The sequence below is a fragment of the Poecilia formosa genome, unplaced genomic scaffold (assembly GCF_000485575.1).
Source record: "Poecilia formosa unplaced genomic scaffold, Poecilia_formosa-5.1.2 Scaffold53, whole genome shotgun sequence".
NCBI classification, from domain to species: domain Eukaryota; kingdom Metazoa; phylum Chordata; class Actinopteri; order Cyprinodontiformes; family Poeciliidae; genus Poecilia; species Poecilia formosa.
The window spans coordinates 1,101,814-1,124,889 of NW_006799992.1; the positions used below are offsets into that span (position 1 = coordinate 1,101,814).

At 36.6% G+C, this 23,076-nt stretch overlaps 1 protein-coding gene across 4 annotated transcripts; it reads left to right on the forward strand.

The window, feature by feature from the left end:
- Window positions 1–235: 235 nt before the first annotated feature.
- Window positions 236–19,809, forward strand: flvcr2b (FLVCR choline and putative heme transporter 2b). 4 transcript variants are annotated; one of them, XM_007552897.2, is made up of 11 exons: window positions 236–1,327; window positions 4,908–5,049; window positions 8,870–9,010; window positions 10,373–10,440; window positions 11,509–11,612; window positions 12,636–12,746; window positions 13,574–13,679; window positions 13,831–13,942; window positions 15,861–15,916; window positions 17,884–18,044; window positions 19,171–19,260. In XM_007552897.2, exons 1-10 carry the CDS (start codon window positions 752–754, stop codon window positions 17,965–17,967), a joined length of 1,500 nt encoding a protein of 499 aa, XP_007552959.1. In that variant the 5' UTR covers window positions 236–751; the 3' UTR covers window positions 17,968–18,044; window positions 19,171–19,260. The 4 variants fall into 4 exon arrangements, with proteins under 4 accessions (XP_007552959.1, XP_016527434.1, XP_007552958.1 ...); XM_016671948.1 differs by lacking the exon at window positions 236–1,327 and adding an exon at window positions 2,571–3,289; XM_007552896.2 differs by lacking the exons at window positions 236–1,327; window positions 17,884–18,044 and adding an exon at window positions 2,571–3,289 and having other exon boundaries at window positions 19,171–19,809.
- The last annotated feature ends 3,267 nt before the right edge of the window (window positions 19,810–23,076 follow it).

Here is a 23,076-nt window from a genome sequence, read left to right on the forward strand (position 1 = left end):
TGTGTGGGTATAAGGGTTCATTGTGGCCCTTGAGCTCCACTGTCACCTTTTGCTTGTGCTCCACTCCTGGTGGCCTAAATCAAACGGCCTGTTATCTGCAGTGTATTAAAGCAGGAAATAAGTGTAATAATAAACTGGCTTTAATTGGTTTCATTTTTATTACTGACTCTTTTGTAATAAAGTAGATAAGGATATCTCGCTCGCTCACTGATATACCAAGACGTATCTCATTACATGTTATGTAGCGTGGACTGAACTGTTCAGACAGCCTCGATGAAGTTCTTTTTTGTACTGCTAAACTCCGCCCTGGTGGCCGACTTTAACCGACTTCTTTTAAGATTTCAAAGCGGCGAGTTTGAGTCCGGGTGGAGGGACAGAGCGGGCTTCCAAACACGTGTTACATCGACCTCTAAATCTATATCTATTCATGAAATATCCCGCTGATCTTTTATGTTGAGCTTATTTATAGTTTGAGGGGAACAGTGTGACTACTAAACTTGTTTTCGAGGAGGAAACGCGCTGTAAACTTTGAGCGGCACTGTACTCTCATGTGTTACACATTTGTAACAAACAGAAACGTTTTGACTTGAACTCGCTTTTTTTTTCTTTTTGCTGAAAATAGTTATTTGTAACACATTTTGATCGTTTTATTTAGCTTTAGTTATTATTATTATATAAACGAGACACAACTGGAAAGCATTGTATGATCCTCTATGTGCTCTATTACTGATTCCACTGAGAAGACTTGAACATGAACGAGAAACACACGCTGGAAAACACTAAACTAAATCCGGAAGACTTGGCGAACTATGCGAAGCTCGAGGCGGGCGACGCGTCTAAGCTCCCCGGCGACCAGAGCCCAGAGGACGGCCACGGGGAGCCGCAGCCGACCCGTCTGTACAAACGCCGCTGGATTATCGTGTTTCTGTTCAGCTCCTATTCGCTGTGCAACTCGTATCAATGGATCCAGTACGGAATCATCGGAAACATCTTCATGAAGTTCTACAACGTGGAAGCGTTCACCATAGACTGGACGTCGATGATCTACATGCTGACGTACATCCCGTTGATCTTCCCGGTGACCTGGCTGCTGGACAGAAAGGGGCTCCGGGTGATCGCGCTGGCGGGCACGGCGCTCAACTGCGTCGGGACGTGGATCAAAGTGGCCAGCGTCCGGTCCGATCTGTTCGCCGTCACCTTCCTGGGGCAGTTCTGCTCCTCCTTGGCGCAGGTCTTCATCCTGGGGATGCCGTCGAAAATCGCCTCGGTGTGGTTCGGTTCGGAGGAGGTGTCCACCGCCTGCTCCATCGGAGTCTTCGGGAATCAGGTGATGCAAATCTGTGCTGGATAAATAGGTCAAATTAATTATTCACCCATTTTCTGATTTGGTCGATTGCTTCAAAGATTTTCTGTAAGGTCCTTGCTTCACTTATGGAGCACCGGGACTGCCATAATCAAAAATAAAGAATATAAATAACTCAACAGAACAATCATTATGGCACATTAACCAAAAAATAAATAAATAATAACACAAAAAGCACAGGACTACAAAATGTTGTAGTACCCACTTCCAGTCTTTAAACTATATATGTTCAAATACCTCAAAACTAGTTCTGAATGGAATCACTGGCATAGATATTTAATTTTCATTTCAATAATTGCATTCTTATCACAGTAAGTATATGTAGAAATTAATGACCTATAAAACTGCAAAAAAGAAACACTTTATTCAAGAGAAAAATGCATTTGTAAGTATTAAAACACCATAAATAAATTAATGAAACATGATGCATAGATAAATCAAATTTAGAAAAAAAAGAAGGGAATATTAAAAAATTTTAAAAAGGAAAAAATAAAGCAAATAAGTGCTATAAACTTATATTGTACTATTTCAATTATTCTAGTCAATGCCACAAGGTATGAGAAGATCTGCTGGAGTTATATTTTTTTAACACACTCAGCACTAGGAATAACTAACAGTTGTCTATGGAAATATCTCTTTAGTCAAGAATATGACAGTAAGAGGCCATCATTCAGGGCTGAGGATGTTGCAACTGAGAGCTAGTTCAAATAAGAGATTTAATAAACAGGAACAAAACATGTTAGCTGTCAAAAGCTTGAAAAATGTTTAAAAAAAGACATACGCACAAACACAGTGACCAGTACCAGGGTGAATGACTTCATTTTCAGGATATTAGAAAGTATGTTGTAAGTTTTTCCTTAGAAACATCACATAGACTGTTGCTTGCAGTCTGTGGTGAGAAGTAGCAAAGACTTGTAAATATTAACATTTGTAGCAAGTTTCTGCCGTCTACAGGCATTAGTTTTCACAAGAGTTGTTTTGACTTTTATGTTGAAGAGTTATTTTCACTTTTATACTTATAGAAGTCTGTGTTGGAAATGGTTTCCGAAGAATTAGACTTTCTCATTTAAAAGCGTCACCTGACACGGTTTATGGTAATGAATATGTGGACATTGTAGTACGATCACATGTACGACACACCACTATTCATTCCAGCTGCGCTCGCGTCTTTCTGCAGTGTCCAGACTGGAAAGCAAGCGGTTGGGAAGCACAATCTGGAATCCTAAGACAGCTCATTTTGGCTGATCCAGGCAGGGGCCCCGCTTCGGGACAGCTGAGATGCCTCATAACAATACCTTGAAAGGAGACCGTGCAAATCCTGAACTCACCGTTGAAGAATGGCTGCAGTCCAAGGCTGCAAAGGGTCCCTCTCCGGGCCTTGCTTCTCTGCAGTGGAGCTCGGGGCCCCATGGCAGAACACTCTCCCCTGGCTCCAGATTGGAAGTTGGGGCTTCAGGTGACCAAGCTGAGCTGTTCCAAATAGCCAAAACCAAGCTTTACCATCGTCGCTGGGTCATGCTTTTTCTCTTCAGTGCAGTCTCAGCTAACAATGCCCTCATGCGGCTCCAGTATGACATCATTAGTAACATCTTCATACGCTTCTACAACATCGATGCCCTGGCCATCGACTGGTTGTCTATGATCTACCTGCTCACATATGTGCCCCTTGTTCTGCCCGTCCTCTGGCTCCTGGACAACAGGGGAGTCCGGGATGTTGTCCTTGCCGGGTCAGCCTTTAACTGCATCGGTGCCTGGATAAAAGTTAGCAGTGCCAGTCCGGATATGTTCCTGGTGACCTTCTTTGGACAGTTTGTGTGCTCAGTTGCCACAGTGTTTGTTCTTGGTATTCCTTCTCACCTTGCCTCAGTTTGGTTTGGAGAGAACGAAGTTTCAACGGCTTGCTCCATCGGGGTTCTGGGAAACCAGGTTTGTCCGAAGAAGTCAACTGATCAAAAATAATCTTCCCACTTATTTTCTCAAGTTTAAGTTTGGTTTAGTTTGTGCATTTTAGCGAGAAAAAAATGTTTGGTTTTGATGATTTCAACAAGATGAAACTAATATGTGTGGATAGGTGATATTGAAGTCTAACAAATAATTTGCTTACGCTCACCCTTTTACACAAGTTTTATGTGAAAAAGTATAAAATGTACAAATGTGTGAAAGAATTAGGACACCTGCATAAACACTAGTTTTATTCAAGCATGTTCCTATCTAATATAAAATGTTTTTCAGGAAACTAATTTTAGTTAATTTATGGTGGATACAAAAAAAAAGAACTTTTTCCTCATTAAACAAACTAATAACTAAAATATGGAAAAGTTTAGGAAACCTTCATGTAATTCTAACAACTTTAGCTGGAAAAAAAAGCTCTTAATCTTGTATTCTCACTTTCAACTTTGAGATCTTTGAGTCATTTCTGGCAAGTTACACCGCTGCAAATCAGTGAGATTAAGATCTGGACTTTGGCTAGGTTCTGAACAGAACAGTTCAGTTCTTCAGCTTGAGTTCTTTTTTTTTTTTTTTTTACACCTCATGTTTTACTGTAGCGTGGCTGCCTCTGATATATATCAGACCTGTCCAGATTCTGCTTCAAAGCAACCATAACACTTTTACTTCCATGATTTGGTATAAGTTTATTTTTCTTAAGCCAAAAGTGTCCTCTGTTCTGGTGGTAGCAAAAACTATTCTGCCCAAAGAACATTGTTCCAGAACTCCTGGTTTTTGTCTTCATGTTCTCTGGCGTTTGTGTTTTTCTTAGAGTTCAAAGGTATTTTTCCTTGCAAATCTCCTATGATAATTTAACTTGTTCTGTCTCTTTCTGATTGGACAGGTCACTTTCACTTCAACATTCTGGAGCGCACCAAGCCAAATGTCTGTCTGAGGTTTAGAAAGTGCAAAACGTCCTTAAAAATGCTGAGTAATGACGCTCTAACTTTGTGCTCCTCACGTGAAACACCTCCGTTCAAACTGGACCATTTTAAGTGATAATATGTTTTTGTGGGCGTCCTAATTTTGATTTTTACCAGAGATTGTTTTTTAAATCACAGTTTACATAAAGTTTTGCAGGTTGAAGTTATATTGTTTGAAATTCCCTGTATTGTTACAGTTGATGTTAAATATCTCTCTAGACATATATCCAAAAATGCAAGCAAAACACATTTCCTGTCATAGGTTGTGCTCATATTTTCGATGCTTGTGTCAATTATATTTGGTGTAAATTTGTAATGTGATATTTTGTTGGCCGCTATTGAAATACCCCTTAGAGTTTACATATTGATAACGGTATTTGGCACTGAATTATCTGCTTACCACAAGGACTTTTATTTTGTTTGAACTATCAAACATCAAATTAAAATGTCCATTTTCAAGTCAATTTAGCTTAATTAAATAGCTCCAGCTCAAAACATTTTACTGTCACGTCATTTCAGTTCCATCACACATACATTCCAAGTGATCCTAGTTTCTTTTGGTCCTGCTTAGATCACAATAAGGTGGCACTTGTTTTCATTTTTAGTTTTGTGTTTCTGTGTTCTCTAACACACAGATGGGCTGTGCCATCGGGTTCCTCTTGCCTCCAATCCTGGTGCCTAACGTGGAAGACATGGACGAGCTGGCAAAGCACATCAAAACCATGTTCTACATAACAGCAGGAGTGGCTTCTTTTCTTTTTATCCTCGTTATCTTTGGTAAGATAAATCTCACACATAAAAGTAAAGCCTTTTATGTGCCAAGTCCCCACTTCCTTATCTGGCTGTAAAGCAATTAAGAGTTGATTTTTTTCAGATTATTATTTTTTTCTTTTTTAATTTCATTTGGAAAGAGTAGAAAAGATGTTTTGAGTCTTATAACTTCCACGGAGTTGTATTTCTCAGCCAGGCGACAAGATAATTAAAGATTTGTTTGTTTGTTTGTTTCTGAAGTTAGGCAAATATTAACTTGAATAAATGGGATTTTACTGTACAGTGAAACGGCAGCTTTCTGTGAATGAATGAAGAAGTAAATCATCAGTGACAGACTCAAGCTCATTGTAGAAAAGACTTTGCATCATTCTCCCTTAAGTTTTTTTTTTTTCTTTCCAGAGCTGAGACATTTAGAGTCGTATTGTGTGGGTCTATTTTGGACCGGGCTAATGGGGAGTCCTTATTCAGCAGATCTTTGCAGGGATGGTTTTAATTTCCATGCTCTGACTGAGAGCACAATTCAATAAAAAGGAAAAACCGATGACATATGTGTACGCACTGGGAGATTCATATTAAAGATCATTAGTCCACTCAGGAGAAATGTCCTGGCCGAAAGGCTTTCCTGAACAAAAGTCAACAGCATTATTTTGTCGCAGCAGGGTTTGTAACTGACGTATTAGAAACAAAGAAACCAAACGCCACAGGAAAATTCAGTACATTGTGGTAAAGGGAAGTGGCGCGACATGTGATGTTGCACAGGATACATGATGTTTGGACAAATGGTGACCTATAGAGATCTTTGAATTTCTGTGAACCGTCTATTTTTTTTCTTCCCGATTTAACATTTTCGTCCAGCTGTAAGGCCTTTTTATTATCAACTGCTCATCTATTTCACCCACCTGCATCTTATTGCTCTTCTGTGGATTGTAAATTAATCACAATGCAAAAAAAACAAAAAAACTACACAAAACAGGAAAACAGTTTGTAAAGGAAGGAAAAATGGTTCTCACGATGGTTACTGTCTTCTGTTAGCAGGAAAAGAGTGGACCCACTGGTAGTCACTCTAGCATTCCTTGAAACAAAAGGATGTTTGTGAAAGCATTTCCATCTAGTACCATGCACAACACTGTGTCAGTGTGAGTTTGTGTGGTGTCACAGTCTCCTGTTGTGGTTAACTGCAAACTTCAGCTAATTTCTTCCAACATGTGACCAGCTGAATGCTGTGTCACGTGCATTTTTCAATCGGACAACTTTGAAGGTGGGCTTAAAATGATGTCGTAAGTACAACTATATAAACATATTATTTTTCCCTCTCCAAACTAATTTTAGTGCATCAAGCCTATGGGTTGAAACGTTTTCAAATGAAAATCTGGTAAAACTAAAAAAACAACTTTTTATTTTTTTTATTTTTTATTTTTACTTTTTTCTGAGTGTTGACTATTTATTGTCTAATTTGTTTAAGATTTTTTTGTCTTTCTTTTCTTAGGTCAACATAACTAAAGTCACTGTGCAATTTGAGATCAGGTCACGTTTTCATGACTTAACTTTTCAGTGACAGAAATTTTGCATACCAGTGCACTAAGCTTGAGAAACATTGCTTAGTTTAGCATTAAGCCCAGGGAAAAGGATGTGTGTGTGTGTGTGTGTGTGTGTGTGTGTGTGTGTGCGTGTGCGTGAGTGTGTGCATGCGTGCGTATGTGTGTATGTGTTAAATCTGTTCAGGGATTTCACAATATGGGAATTGGCTCTTTTAAAACTGACACATTGCACTTTTGCTTAATGTTCCTCTCTTCATATTCATTCAGTGGGTTAAAAGTAAGAAAAATGCAATATCTAATTAAAAAAAATTATTTACAGCTCCTTCAAATTTTATTTTTTATTTCATTTTTTAAAGTTATTTAGCTTGATATGTTGCTTTTTTTGCTAAGCTAAACCAAGAAAGAACAACAGATCAAGATAGATAAGATTAAATAATGTATTCAAAGATTAAATAATGTATTCATTGCAAAAAATCATAAAAAGATATGAAAAATGTTAATATTTACTTATTAATATCAATAGAAAATACATCCAATAGAATGTTCAATAATTTTCAGTGAACTCTAATCTAGAACCGTAGGCAGAGGAAAGTTAGCCGCTCACTTCCCACGGCCAGCTAAGCTAGGTTAACGTCATCAACTAAATAACTTGCTCTCTGGTTACCTAGCAACAACCTGTTGAGTAACTTGTGCAGCAGCAGTTTCATTACTGCTTAAAAACCAACTATAGCAGGAAGTAAAAGGAGAAAATGAATCTAATAGTTCAAGAGAAAACTCTGGATAAAAGACGAAAGGTAATTTAACCAGTTTGGCAGGTTTTCAGATATTTAAAACAATCAATAATTATCGCTGTTAGCTGACATGAATCTATATCGTGATACAGTTTTCATCAATATTGTTCAGCCCTAAAGTGCTTATTTTTCATTCCACAGGATGCACTCTAGAATAGTTGAGTTTTTTTTTTGTTTTACTTGAAAATGAAAACAAAGCTCAAACTAAAATATACTTTGACTTTTTCACTGTTAGCACTTACCAACATGTACTGTAGAATTTCCTTCATTTATTTCAAGCATGGCAATGTTTTTAAGCAACATATGGATCTCTTCATGTTTTTCGTGAGATAATTTCATTCCACTTAGTTTCATCATATGACACATACACACATAACACATCCAGACTTCCATGCAAAGTGCCATGTGTGAGGGCCGCCCTGCTGAGAAGGCCATCTGTAGCCCCGCAACAGTCCTGTGAGTCAGCAGGGCGGACAAAGTCCCGCGAACGAGAAATTTGCATAAACTGTGTGCAGAGAGGTGAGAGAACAAGTTTGGCTGCTGCACTAGTTTGCTAAAAGACACTGACCGCACATGCATGTAAAAATGAACAGCTTGGTGTACAAAAAGGTTCCTGTTTTAAATTTTGACTTTTAAATTTTCAGCAAACATAAGAAACTGATAAGAACAAACAAACAAACAAATAAAAAACAAGATTGGTGCATTTCAACTATATTTTTTAACTATGTTTCTTAATTAGCACAGTAGCAATTACTACAAACTGGTTACACGGAGGAGAAGCTAAACACAGACACACCCATCTGTGTTTTTTTTACTAATACAGTCAGTTAGTAAGAGGATTATGCACAATGCAAAAGTGTTCTGAGAGTTATTTATGAAAAACAATGGGAGACATGACCACAAATGACAGACTGATATGAAAATATAATCAGATAAAATTCATATTTACGTTATGGCCGATACAATATTGATATGTTGTATGATATTACATTTCTTCACCTACACGTTCAATACTATAATAAATGTCATGTTGTTCCTCGGATTTAGTTTTATTGCCTCACAATCATCACTGTCACATGTCCAAACAAATTCCACACAAACACAACAACATGACAACAAGTTGGACATAGATAGACATTAACAAATTCAAAATTCCACTTATGGGAGCAATACTGATATGTTACAAGATGACTGCAGATACATAGACCATTTCCCCTGTTTATACTTGATATCGTGGCTCATTTCTTTAGATGTTTTTATATTGTTTCACAAAAAGCGGTGTCTTGAGGCGATGCCTTAAAATTCATCCATGCATCCTACCATTTAATGATATCATCATCATCTGTGCTTTACATTAATTAATAAAATGTAATAAAAACAACCAACTGACTGAAATAAGAAGCATTTAATCTAATCTAATTTCAGACTGGGACTATCACTATGGTAATATTTTGATTATACTGTGTCTTAACTTGTTTGTCTCTCAATATATGTCAGTTTTCCAGGAGCGCCCGAAGCTTCCACCGACTCTGGCGCAGGCCTCAGCTCGCACAATGCCCCCAGAGGACTACTCCTATGTAGCGTCCATCCTCAGGCTGCTTCGAAACAAACCCTTTGTTCTCCTCATCGTCAGTTATGGTCAGTGAAAATGTTTTACTCTAGTATTACAGCCAGTGCTTGTAACCACTTCTGCAATAAAGTGCATTAAAAACATTTAAAATTGGTTATTGATTTTAAAATTTGGGGTCACAAAAAAAAAAAAATCTGGTAGCATTATACCGCTCATTGTTTCTACAAAATATCAAACTGTGTTTATTCTCTTCCTTGATTAGCACTGATTACAGTTAAAAAAAAAAAAGCTTCCAGGAAGGCCTGAAGACACTGTTTATTGACTGACGAAGTACATCGTATCGCTGAGTCGTGGATGTATCCATACACGCAATTACCACCGTTATTGGAAAACCCATTGAGATCATAGGGAATGCATGGTGGAGTGGTGGAAGGTTTGCTCATCTGCTAATGTTTAACTGCTAGTTGGCCTCCGTGTGGCTGAAAGATCACAGCACAAGCTCATATTTTAATTCTTGGAGCTCCAAGGAGAAATCAGTTACAAACTGAGCGAATAATTACAAAAATCACTTTTCAAATAAATATTTTACAACAAAATTAAGATAATCTTCTTCATAAAAAAATATATAAATATATTTGACTCTTCACAAATCATGCATCTATAAATAGTTAAAAGAAAGTGTTGTGTTTTTGTTTGGCTTTCCTTGTTTTAATTCAAATGGTAAGTGCTGGACAAGAGTTTCCTGGCACCTCCTTCAAGTGAACCTTTGGGTCAGAGGTCACTGGACTCAGCCACGTTCAACTGTCTCTGTCACTTCACTGAGCTCATGTTGTTTTTCATTTGAGTCCAACTGGATTCAAGAACCTCCCTCTCCTTATCATTATTGTAATGTAAGATTTATTGTAGTATAAAATTACTAGAATGTTGTTGTTGTGTAATTGTTCATCAAGAAATATAGTGAAGAGTTTTAAGTAGACGGCCAGAAGTGGCCAAAACCAAAACATTAAATAGTTCCATAAATCCATTAAAAAAATGGAAATGCACACATTGAATTGTTAAACTTTGATGTTTACTGATAACGTCAAAGTCGGTGGTCTGCAGCTGAGCTAAGTTAGCCAATTATCATATAATGGACTGTGACACAGGAAATATGAAATAACTAAACTATTAGTAAACTGGAGATATGATGATTTGTGGAGAATCAATAAGAATTATTGAAGAGACTTTTACATATATTTACATACATTTTCATATCTGTTTAGTTTGTTAACGCCATTTTATGAAATTATTACATTTACTAAAATGAATGTTATTGATTGGATTGTGGTACTTTTGGCACTAGATCGTTGTCAAGCACAGTGTCTGATTGTCCAAAGTACAGCTTTTGATAAGTGGGCTAAAGAAATTGATAAAATGGTCTCTCCTGACAGGTCTGAACGTGGGTTGCTATTATGCTGTAGGAACTCTGCTGAACCGCATGATCATCGACCGTTACCCTGTGAGTTCAAAATTCATCTGCAATTATCTCTAAATTAATTTATTATTTGAAGAAATGCACTGATCAATCAGACCAATCAGGGTAATTTTACCTTGACTGGCTCTGACTAGTTGTCAACACTGACTAATCTGATTTTCTTTTTTTTTTTTTTTTAAACTCCCACACTTTTTGGTTTTATGTTTCAACAGTTGTTTCATATGTAATAAATAAACTAACCATTTTTTTTTAAACTTTTCCATCTAAAAGATAAAAAGGCAGAATTTCTTGGTATTAGAAAGGTATTTTTTTCATAAAATGGGTTCAGTTTGAATGTCATAGCATTTAGTCACTGGTGTCACCGTGTGTGTATGACTCAAAGAAACAATATCGCATGCTCTGCCTTTTTGGTTTTTTTTTAGAACCATTTATCTTTTTTATCTTTTTATATGTGGTATACTATGGACCTTTCTTGCATCCGGAATAAAGATCGTTCAGTTGGTCGAATGATTATTGAGTTTGCTTTTGTTTGGCATTTTGTGAAATGAGGGTATTGATTATGAGCTGGTTTTAAAGAAGTTTGTGTAGGGATGTCTGCTCCATGTTGTTCCTAGTAAAGATTTTAACTGATTCAATTTTGGCCAGATGCAATAAAAAACAAAATGTTCCTTTACCACATTTCCTACATTAGAAGCCAGCTTTAAACAGTTTGTTTGTTTATAGATTTGTGGGCACAAAAACAGGGAAATATTTTATCCAAATGTAACCAATTTAAAACAAATCCACCAGAAACCTTTGAAAACTCACAGTGGAAAATGTGAAATTTTGAAATGGAAATAGTGTAGAAACTCTGTACAACCTTGGCATTAATTATAATGTGGCTAACTGCTACATTAGCAGAAGCTTATAATCGAAACACTGCACCATTTCACATTTTTCTTTTTCTTTTTGTTGCGTAAAATCCCAATAAAATGTCTTGAAGTTTTGAATACCTTGCAAGGCACATGTTATTCTTAATTAATTTCTATTAATACCACACTGTCTTTTAATTGCTTCATTGGGAACTTCCTCTTTTGCTGTGTTTTGTGACAGGGTGAAGAAGTGAATGCTGGGAGGATTGGGCTCACAATTGTCGTTGCAGGGATGGTCGGCTCCCTGATCTGTGGAATCTGGCTCGACAGAACAAAGACATACAAGTAAGTCAACGTGAGCGCAGCAGATCCTGAGAAAGGAGGATGTTTGGTTTATAAAATTAAAGAGACATAAAGAGAGATATAATTAGAAGTCACATATAGCCAACTTTCTAAGAAGTTATTGAATTTTAATCTAAAGTCAGAGTCCCATATTTAAATCTTTATACAAAGCCTCTACACATGTCGTCTCTTCCTTCCTGTCTTCTTCTGTAGTGTTTTATCTGTTGGCTGTTTAGTCTGCACGGCTGTTTAACCAGGTGCAGCCTGCTGTTACAACTGCGACCCCTCTGGTCTTCCTCATGACCTCCCAGGCTGTGCGAATAATGATGCTCGTTATTCTCAGCTGTTCTCCTCAAAAGACTTTTGCCCTACAAATGGGGAAATACAGAAAAAAATACCCCACTAATGCGCTGTAGCATGTGGGTTTTTAGTACAGTGGAAAATGTTTCTGTTTCTCCGGTAAATCTGCTCTAAGACATTTATTATTAGATTTATCCTTTGACAAAAAAAAAAAAAGAAAAGGCACCAATATTCAATGTGGCTGGAACAGTGGACATAGCCACATTTGCTGTACAGAAAACATTTGTAAAGTCTCACTGAAAGGCTCTGAAACCTACATTTTAAAACCTGTTGGACCAGAGAAAAGCTGACGTTTGATGTTAGCAGTCGGTGAGACAGCCGGCAGCACCCGTCAGTCCTGCTGTGTGGGTTGACTTCAACAGCGCAGCAAAAAACAATAAATCATCTCAAAACCTTGCACTTTCCAGTTATTGTGGTGCAACTCGCTCTGTGTGGCTGTTAAGAGTGCCATAGTGCAGGAGAAATCCTCTGACTGTGAAAAGTGTTTGCTCAGCATTGAGTCCAACTGGGTCTAATTTGACCACAATAAAAAAAAGGTTTTTTTTCTAGAAAAAGAAAAAAGAAATTCCCACAAAGTGCTTTAACATTTTTGTTCTGTAAAATTTTTGATTTTCGAGAAGATGTGAAGCGAAAAATTTCTCTTATTTGTCATGTTTATTTTTACAGACAGACCACTCTGGCTGTGTACGTCATGACTCTGGTGGGTATGATCGTATACACTGCGACACTCGACCAGGGACTCCTCTGGGTGGTGTTCATCACTGCTGGATCCCTTGGGTATTATTATTTCTAATCTTATTTAAATTAAGCAAAAAGTAACTTAAAACATCTGGGGTATGGGCTGTGAAGAGAATTTCAGATTACAGGAACAAAATATGACGAAATCTTTCTGATCAATATTGAACTATTGAAATTGTTTTTGCTTATATTTTAGTGTAAAAGTATAAAAATCTAAATTAAGAAATTTTGACAAAGTATATTGAACAAACTCCTACTACTTTCTGTATTAGATGCTAAAAAAAGTTGTCCTGGTCATCCCTCCGCTTTGTACTTTTTGCGCACAAAATTTTCCAGATAAATTGTTCTTGTCTAACAAAAACTCATATGATTCTACCTTAAAAAAATGGAGTTAATGTGAATTAAAACAGATTGTTCTTAATATTTTGTACCTGCAAACAAAATTAGATATAATAATAAAAAAAAAACTAACATGTCATCATGTTTGTTGTCATCTTATTTTTCTTTATCAAAACATATTTGCTGACATAGAAAATAGAAAAGTGTACTATCTGAAAGACTTTTGCTCGCTGTCACTTCTTTGGAAGGAAATAAACTTCCTACAGTGGCTCAGTAAAAGTATCCGATGCCAAAACTTTGTTGCCATAAAGCAATAAAAAGATTAGAGTGCATTTAGAAGGTACAAAGTTTTCTTCCACATGTTAAGTGTCATGAAAAACTCTCCAACAGTTCAGTGGACGTAATACTGAGACTGAATAAAACAAACATTGTCGGTTCAATGAATCAGTTTGCAGCTGTTTTTTTTTCTTTTCTTTGAGCGTGACGTAACACATTATGTAATTTCTTTTGCATGTGTCTGGCTCCAGGTTCTTCATGACAGGCTACCTGCCTCTCGGTTTCGAGTTTGCAGCTGAGCTGACGTACCCGGAGTCAGAGGGAACGTCTTCGGGATTGCTGAACTGTTCAGCACAGGTGAAGCTGTGACTCATGCAAGCCTTTTATGACACAGTAGTAAGAAAGTTTAAAGAGAGGAATACGCCTTAGGATTTTAAAAGTTAAAGTCCAATACATTCATATAGTTGTTTTGTTTTTATTTCTAACTGAACACGTTGTGCACACACAGGTGTTTGGCATCATATTCACCATCGGCCAAGGGAAAATCATCGACAAGTTTGGGACGTTGGCAGGAAACATCTTCCTCTGTGTCTTTCTGCTAATTGGCTCAATAATGACAGGTATGGCGTTTGTGAACATATGACCGTGTGAAGCAACTTCCAGGTATTATTTTGAAGTCATTCATACTGAGGTGTGCAACACCAATGTTTTCATTTCTCTAACCCTGTTATTGTTTGACTAAAGCCTCTGTGGAAGGTGGTAAATTCCAAGAATGTTGCTCTTTACGTCTGCGTATCTTAAAGCTGAAAAAGCTGGTTACATTTCAGGAAAAGAATATTTTTTTTTACTGCATAATGTCAGTTCTGTATTACCGTAAAACATTATGTAAAAAGACACCAGTTTTATTGGCAAGGAGTAGAGAATACGAGAGGACAAGATCTTTTAAAGGCACCATACAATAAAATCTTGTTTTTCTGCATATCTGCAAAGTCAAACTAAATAAAAAAGGGAACATGTAATCACAAAAAGCTAACACGTCATCTAAAGGTTACTATTAAAAAAATACCGTAATTCCTGAAAGCATTTATACCGCTTGATCGTTTCCACATTTTGTCACATTGCAACCTAAAAAAAAGTAGGTATTTATTAGAAGCCTTTATGATAGATGAACACATTAGTGCGTGAGTAGTAGTGAAAAGTAGTGCTTTTAGTTTTAGTTTTTTTTTTTTTTTTCGTCAGAGAAAACCTTCCAAGCCTCAACTTAAGAGTTAAGGCTGTTAGAGCTGCAAAGGACAAGATGATGCTAAAGTCTGACTCATGCTTTCACACACACAATGGCAGACGAGGAAGTACCATTTCGCTGCATATTTATATTTTAGGTGTGCAACATTTTGTTATCGTCTACACTTCTGTTAAAATAAAATGTTTCTTGTCGCCGTTTGTGTAGTTACTGTGACGTTGCTTTATTCTTTAGTCACCACAAGGGGGCGACACGCCCACAAACTTCACACGTTTTACTTTCATATTAACTATTTTCTCTTGCAGGGTTGTCTTTCAAAGGTGAGAGGGTATAATCAACTCTCAGATATTTTTAGACATTTTGATGAAGCAATATGAGGAAGCTTTAAGAAGACTTTTTTTTCTTTTATAATATCGACTCAGATATGTTTTAAAAAGTACTTCTGCAGGGGTAAGCAATGAGGATATTTGAAAGGGATAAAAAAAAAGTAGATAAAAAAACTGTTGACACGTGCTAAAATACTGGAACCACCCAAACAAAATGTAGCTTTAAAAGAATCACATGGGGAAGCAATCTGAATTGCATGCAGATGATGTAAGGTGCATAACAGGTTATTCAGCTGCTGTGCCACAATGCACACAGTAGCAGAGTGCTTTCAGTAATTAAAGGTTACTGACCTTCCTCAGTCAATACAGAACCACTGAAGTGTTTCTTTCAAGGTCTATTGAGAGCTTTACGAGCAATGTGTAACTTTTAACAATATGCATTAGGCACTGAGGCGATAAACCTCGCGCTCTCTAGAAAAACAAGAATCCGTGATGAGTCTTTATGCTCTCAAAGGTCAGGAGACTGACTCATTTGTTTGCTCATAGTTCAGACTATCAATAACTTGTTTTGGTCGTAATGGGTTTAAAGGAAAAGCAACTGCTTTCCTGAAAACAACAACAAAAACTTACGTTTGATTTAGTTTGCTTTCAAACTAAATTTGTCAATTATTCTCTTCTTGTGGAATAAACAGAGCTGTAAAATCTTTTATACCCTTCGATATAAAAAAGTGTGAAGGTTTTTGCCATTTCTCTCTTTCTGCAAAGTCTTTGAAAATGCTCAGCTTATGGGGCACCAGTTTGAAGCAACTTTAATGTGTCATTGTCTGTGCATGTATGACTTCCTATTCGTCCTCTCGCTGCCATCATTTATGCTTGTATGCAGCATAACATTTTACTTTCATTTATTTTTCTTTTTTACAATATCATTTTATGGCATCTCATGATCTTGCACTGCATCTTTCTGTGTTGTAGGTTTGATCAAGTCTGATCTACGGAGACAAAATGCAAACCGGCAGGCCAAAGAAGAGGTAAGTGGTGAAGGAAGGTAAGGGGATGGTGCTTGTGTAGGGATAGTCAAGGAAAATTGGGAACATAAAGCAAAAATGACAAAATAATGAACTAGATCACAATAAAACCATGATAAAAGATTATTTATCATAGCTTATACGTACTGAACATGTCTTTATTTACAATAAGATTAGTAAACGCAGTCAAAGCTATTTTCGAATAATTGTTATTATTGTGACTTTCTTTTTTTTTGCGTTTGCTTGTAAGGCAGAGTCACATTTATAGCACATGCTTCTCTAGAAATAACCAACTATGTTCCAGTGTTGTCTAATTTTTAATCCCATATGTATTCTGCATACAAGTGTATTCAGACATGAACTCTAGATGCAAGATATGCGATGCACAAGTCTTAGCTAACATTCACTGCCCGGCCAAAAAAAAAAAAAAAAGATAAAATAGAGACAGTATCAGATTTTTGTTAGACCATCTTCATGTTTGATGACAGAACCCATGGTGCTGCTTTCAGCATGAAATGAAATGAAATGAAAGGCAATCATACATTGCCTCTTTTTTTAAACTTCAGTTTGAAAACCTAAAAAAAAAAAAAAATGTTTCCTGATACACAAAGTTGCAATTTCACCCCCAGAAATCCTCAAATTCACAATGACTTTGTCATTTCAAACAGTGTCACTAATGTGTTTATCAAGTTTTAAGCATTCAATGACTAAATTGAGTGCACATGCAAGATTTCAAAATTGCGTGTGCAGCGACTCAAACACAAAACGTATACTGTTCACTCTGTCAAAGCGAGCTGCTCGCATCATACATGTGGAAGAAGAAGGACGAGGAGGAGGAAGAAACGGCATGAACAGCGAGTCGCAGGGTTTATGACACACATTGTCAGTGTGAGGCATTCTGTGCAGAAAGCCTTTTTCATCCTCTTTGTGCTGTTTGTAAGTTGCAGAAAATAATAACACTAACAATAATAAAAAAAAATAAAAATAAATCACAACTTTATTTATAGTTGCCTTCAAGACCCACATGCACATTGAGCCGGATAGAAGCAGTCAAAACAGCATGGAGTACAATAGTCAACACAGCAGGCAAAGACCTTGTGTTTGATCCTTCACTGCATGGCCGTAACTCATGATGGGGGTGCAGGAACTTCCCATACTTAAAGGGAAATTACATTCTGATGGTGATGTGAAACCCTTGATGATGCCATTGTGGTTGTGTAGCCAGGAAAGCTTCAGGAACAACCTACGTTGTTTGGCGAGTACGTATAGCAGACTAGCGTCGCGATGCCCTGAGACTAAAATACATTTTTCAAACTCCCTCCTGTTGAGCAACGCTTAAAAGGTCTTGAAGGCCTGAATGCATTTCCTTTATCTTCATCTGGTGTGAAAGTGGGCTTAGTGAATGAAAAGCTGCTCACTGTATTGAACGGAATCAAAATAAGGTGGAAACTTAATAACCACTCTTCTAAGATGAGCCTCTTAACTGTGTTCTTTATTAAATGTCTTCATTTGGCTGGGCAGTGCATGTTTGTCTACAGCTGCAATCAATCCAGAGATACTGCTCTTGTGATTCACGCTGTTTTTGAACTGTTTAGTCATCGTGTGTTCCTAATTCTGGATGGGCCTCCGAGCTTTGTGGTGAAGTTACTGCTGAGTGCTGACAGTAAAATCTTGGGTTTCATTGTACACACATTCCTCATTTCGATTCTAGATGTGCCTGAGTCACCTTAAGCTATACTTTTGGCTTTCGCAAACTTGCACCTTTGCACTTTCTGCAGGACAACGAGGCGCTGACTTTGAATTTTTTTTCCCCCCTTCAATTCAGTAGCTTGATCAGAGAAAATTCAGTGGCTTTTAACGAATATGTGATTAATTAAATCTCCGTCAGTTTCTCCTGAACTTCATCCCAGACTGGAGCCTCATGCATCTGTAATTGCTGAATGAGAAGTGATCGGCAGCTGTTGTTTTAGGTGGAGAGACGGATGCTGGAGCAAGACTACGGAGCGACAACCCAAATCTCACCCGAGCCACAAACTGCTTCCTCTCAAGCCTGATCAAACAAAAAATTTTCTGTGCACACACAAAAAAAAAAATCTCCTCAAATTTTAGCTCAACACACAGCATTAGAAAGGTAGGAGCACAGAACAATCACACACTGTTGTTGATTATCTTGCCACCTGCTGTACACTATTTCACTGTGCACCTTTAAATTTCTCCACTCTGTCTCTCTGTTTGTGAAGATCAATGCTTAATCAACTGTATTTTTTAATTCTTTCACTGTGTGTTGCTTGAAATTATTTTTTTCCCCCCAGATTCAGAGAATTAATCTGAGCGAGCAAAATGTGTTTTGCTCAAATTACATTTTTCAAATGTATTATTACAGACACTGAAGGAAATACATTTAGCTAACTCACCATGTAAAAGGTACTTTTGCAAAAGGAAAAGAAAAATCTCCAACAGCTGAGCATATTTGTTAGTCTCTTAAAGATTTTTCGTTCACATCTTATTTTAAACAATTTATGGAAAAAATTTAAAAATCAAACTAACCTCTGTTTAAGGGTTTAAGTGTAGCTCAAAGGAAACCGGTAGAATAAACCAGATCATATGTTCAAAGTTTTTCTTCCTCATAATTCGCAGCATTAAAGTAGCTATATTGTCACACTGTAGTTTGGTATACTACTGATATTTATCATTTTTTTTAATAGCAGAATTTCATTTAAGCTTCATGTAATCTCTCATGGTCCTCCCATCACCATACTTTACTGCCTCCATCTGACGTATTTGTATTTTATTGGGATTTTATTTGATATAGCAAGACAAAGTAGTGCCTGATTGTGTGAACTGCTAGAACTTGATAGTTTAAAAAAATCTTTACAAGTACACAAATGTAACAGCCTTCCTCATTATCCATTATAGCTGCTGAAACAGAAGAAGCAGAATTAACAAATAATTTTGCGTATGCTGTCTTTTTACTCCCCATCATCCTTTAGTCCTAACAGAGAACTAATCTTTTTTTTCCAGATTTAAGCAAATTAATGTTTGTTTGTTTTTTTTCTCTTTACCGTTAATGAATTAGAATGAAAAGGTTCTCATTTGTTGGTGGTCAGAACCAAACGTACTCAGTGTGAAGCATTATTATCAGAAATGTTTTTGTGTAAATACTCTTACTATGTTTGGCTAAACATGCAAGTCAAATGGCTAATTTTACTGTACATACAGACATTTATATTAACTTAATACGTTTTTTTAATTTACAGGAACCTCCTGATTCCTCCATGGGAAACTTGGACTCACCCACCATCATCAAAGAAGTCCGGTTATAGAGGAATTAATTTAATCTCCGACGATTTTAATCTCAAGTACTGATAATCATGAAACCACCAGATTGTTTTCTCTTCTGAATAGACTGAGACAAATCTGTGAAACAATGCTGCCTTGACAGTTTGATCTGTCAGTATTTTATTTTTTTAAAATGTTTATTAATATTATCTGACTGAAATAGAGCAACAAGGTTTGATACTTTGTTGTTTCACTTTAGATTTGATTTCATTACACAGTAGTTTTGAAATTTAGGTGTCTGATTATGTCCAGAGTTGCTGGGAAAACTGAAATCGTAATAGTGTTTTTTTTTTTTTTTTTGTTTTCTTTGTTTTCTTGGTTTTTTTTTGTTTTGTTTTGTGCAAACCTCATGAGGTGAGAGGCAGTGTTACTACTACTAGAGTTTGTCAAAACCCAAGTAATGAAAACAAAGAAATATCTGCACACTTTATGAAAACAGTCAACTTGTGCTGCTGTAGTAGAATCCAATATTAGAGACTGGCTTAAAGGGGCAGTGTTATGTAAAATTGACTTTCTTGAGCTTCACACCATGTTATAATGTTATTCCCTCATCAAACACATACCTGAAGTGTTGCCTTGATTCTTCCATTCATGTTTGAGAAATTATTCAGTCTCCCGTGGCAACCATTCAGCCGTGCACAACGCCTGGGGGGACCTAGCACCACCTTCGAGATGCAACTTCAGCTTTGTGCTGCAGTTTCGAAGCATCTGAGCTCCCACCTCACAGAGCAGCCCTCCCCAGCAACTGCCCCACTCAGCTCCTTCAGACTAGTCAGCAGCAATTAGTAAACACCTGGTGGATCTGCTGGGCTTGTTATGCGAGCTACTTCTCAGTGCAACGCTGGTAAAACCGCTGTTGAAGGGTTAATAGAAGAGTGATGTTGTGATTACTTCCTGAAAGTGAGTTTTCAGAGAAAGAGGCCCAATTTCAAGTCACTAAATACTGAAGTCAAATTTCTTTTGAGTAATATTTGTTATACGCAGCATTTTTATAACAACTGAAGGCAAGATAGTTAGTTGATTGTGCCATAAAATTTCACTATGTGCCTACAAAACAGATAATATTGCCCCCTTCACCGGAGAAAAATATCCATGTAATTGTATCAGCGAGCAGAGCGCTCTCTTCAGTTTTCAAAGGGCTGAATCTATACAGCACGTTTCCGGCCATGCTGACTATTCAAAGCACTTTACACCAAAACCAGATTCAAACAATCATGCTCACATTTGAACCAGTGTGTCATCGTTCCAGTTATTTCCCTTTTGTTATTCGTCCTGTTATTTCTCTTTAGGTTAGTAGTTATTTTTCTTTCAACCACTCTAATGACTAGACTAAATTTCTCTCACGTCAGCTGAGTGTTTTTTGTCTTTCACAGCTTTGAAGAGCGTCACTAAATCTAGCCTCTGTGTTACGTCATATTTAAAACACATTCTGAAAAAGGAAAAGATGGGTCTCCAATTAAACACTAATTAACTTAGGACACTAAAGAAAAAAATGACAATCGTATTTCAGCTACCTTCTTAGACTGGATTATTTTTTCCCGGTGGATTATTCTTTTCAAATTAAAAGTTGGATTTTTCTAAAATTGGCAGTGCAATAAAATAAATATTTAAGGCTTTATACTGTGATAAAAATGATGTAAACTTTATAACCGTGTTTTAGTTTTTAAAAATAAGACTTAATTATAACAAAAGAGGGATTCTAGTTTCTTGCAATTTACTGAAGTGTATTTATTAGGGATTTAAGTTAATTAAAAGAACTAGTCAGAAAATTAGAGAAGAAATTTGGGAACAATATTGATTGAGCAACACAGACCCACACCCTGCATGCAAACATCCACACTCAGGCATTAGCACCAGAATCAAATTAAAGTTTGGACTAATCCTGATTTATTATTATTTTTTAAGTTTTTGATTCTCTGAATTAGTAAAATGCGATAAGTGTCAGACAAACAGTCACACTTGCTTACAGGCATTGAATGACTCTTGTTCTGATTACACTTTATAGTTATCATAATATAAAGTATGATAGGCGCTCACGGATGTCATTAGAGTGGGATAAGAGGTTGTTTTGCTAATCTAAAAGGTTCATCAAGGATATTTTCAAGGTCAGTTAGAGATCTATAAAAGTTTGAAAGGTCAGATTTGAAGTGTTTGTGCTGAGTACTAATTTCACTTTTAAAAAAAAATACTGACTTTTCACTGACTCAACGGTTTGGCTGTTTCCCACTTGTCCTCTTGTGTTGACTGGTTACTTTGTTTTCACAGTTTTACGGATTATCACTACGTGGATAAGCACACTTACTCTCTATGTTCCTCTAGAAGCATTGAGATTAGCATTAAGCATTATTGCCTTTTTTTTCATTTTTGTCAAAAATGTCTCATGCATTTTCTTGAAAACTGTGTTTTATTTAATTTTTTCGCCATTTTATTTTCAGCTGACACTGGTGTTGACTGAAAACAAACAAATGTTGTAACACAACCTCTAGAGGGCGCCCTTCATCCATTTCTCTGTTTTACCAGTGCACATTCAACAGTGGAACAGCCTGATTTTTGTCATTGTCAAAAATGATGGCTAACCATTGTTCTTCGGTTTTCAACAGTTGTTTCTGTTTGAATTAGACAGGCAGTTGAGATGTTAAAATAAACAAGAGAAGGAGCTCTGTAAAACAACATAAAAACATCTAGCCTACTTTAACTTTTAATTATTGCACTTTTTTCCCTTTTTTCCCCCACTGCATAAATCCAGGTGGAGTCTTTAATTTATTTTTGACTGACTAACCTAGAGCCTCATAATGTCGATGTGTAGGCACTAACTTTGTCACTGTATGTCACAGTTCATGTCAGTAGGAGGATATCAATGATTAAGACAGGGAAAACATATTTTGTAATTTAATTTTGTACAAATATTCCTGTTGGTTTTTTTTTTTTAACATAAAATACAATTATTTTGTAAAGGTTCTTCTTACAATTACTTGTCACATTATGTGTATTTCAAAAATGAAACTTACATGTTGTACTAGTCGATGTTAATTTCAAGCCCAGATGCACTACAGCCAGTAAAAGTCTAAAATTAACATTTACACAGCTGATCTTTTTATTATTCTTTTGTCACAAATGGCACCAATCTGAAAGAGAGGTGTGTTTAAAGATAAAACTGTTGCTTACATCAGCTCCAAATCTACAGCTCTGCTCTTATTAGTGACCATAGTATGAAGTTACTAAAAGTTATTAAACTATGCAACCTATATTGTTTGTGAGAATGAACTAAAGCAACAAAATGTTTTTGAGTGAATGTTCACTCTATGTCAGAGTGATTGCATATGAAAATAATCAATTCAGATTAAGCTATATAACCTAATTACCAACAGTGGATCTCTAACATAAACATCTTAGTTAGAAATCTAGGTTTCTGAAACAGAATTTCTTTCCACATTTAACGTGACAAAAGCAAAATAAGAAGAACATGTCAGAATAGCCTGGTCCTTCTGATTGAGTAGCTTCCAGCACCTCACTGCCACATTCTCCATAAAATGGCAATATTTTCTCTACCTTTCAAAAAGTTCTGTAAAATCGATCAGATTGTGAGAACATCCTCAGGTTATCCCACAGGTTCTCTGTCAGACATAGTTCTACGCTGCGGTTTGACTCGTACAATTTCAAACTAAATGAAACAGCGAAGCTTATTTGGGTTGTTGTTTCCAATTCAAAGCTGAAGAAAGGTAACATGTTGACATGTAATTAAGTGGTCACAGAGTAAAAGTGTCCGGTTATAAATGCACATTGCACTTTTCAGATTTTTTTAATCGGTCAATATTTTGAAAACC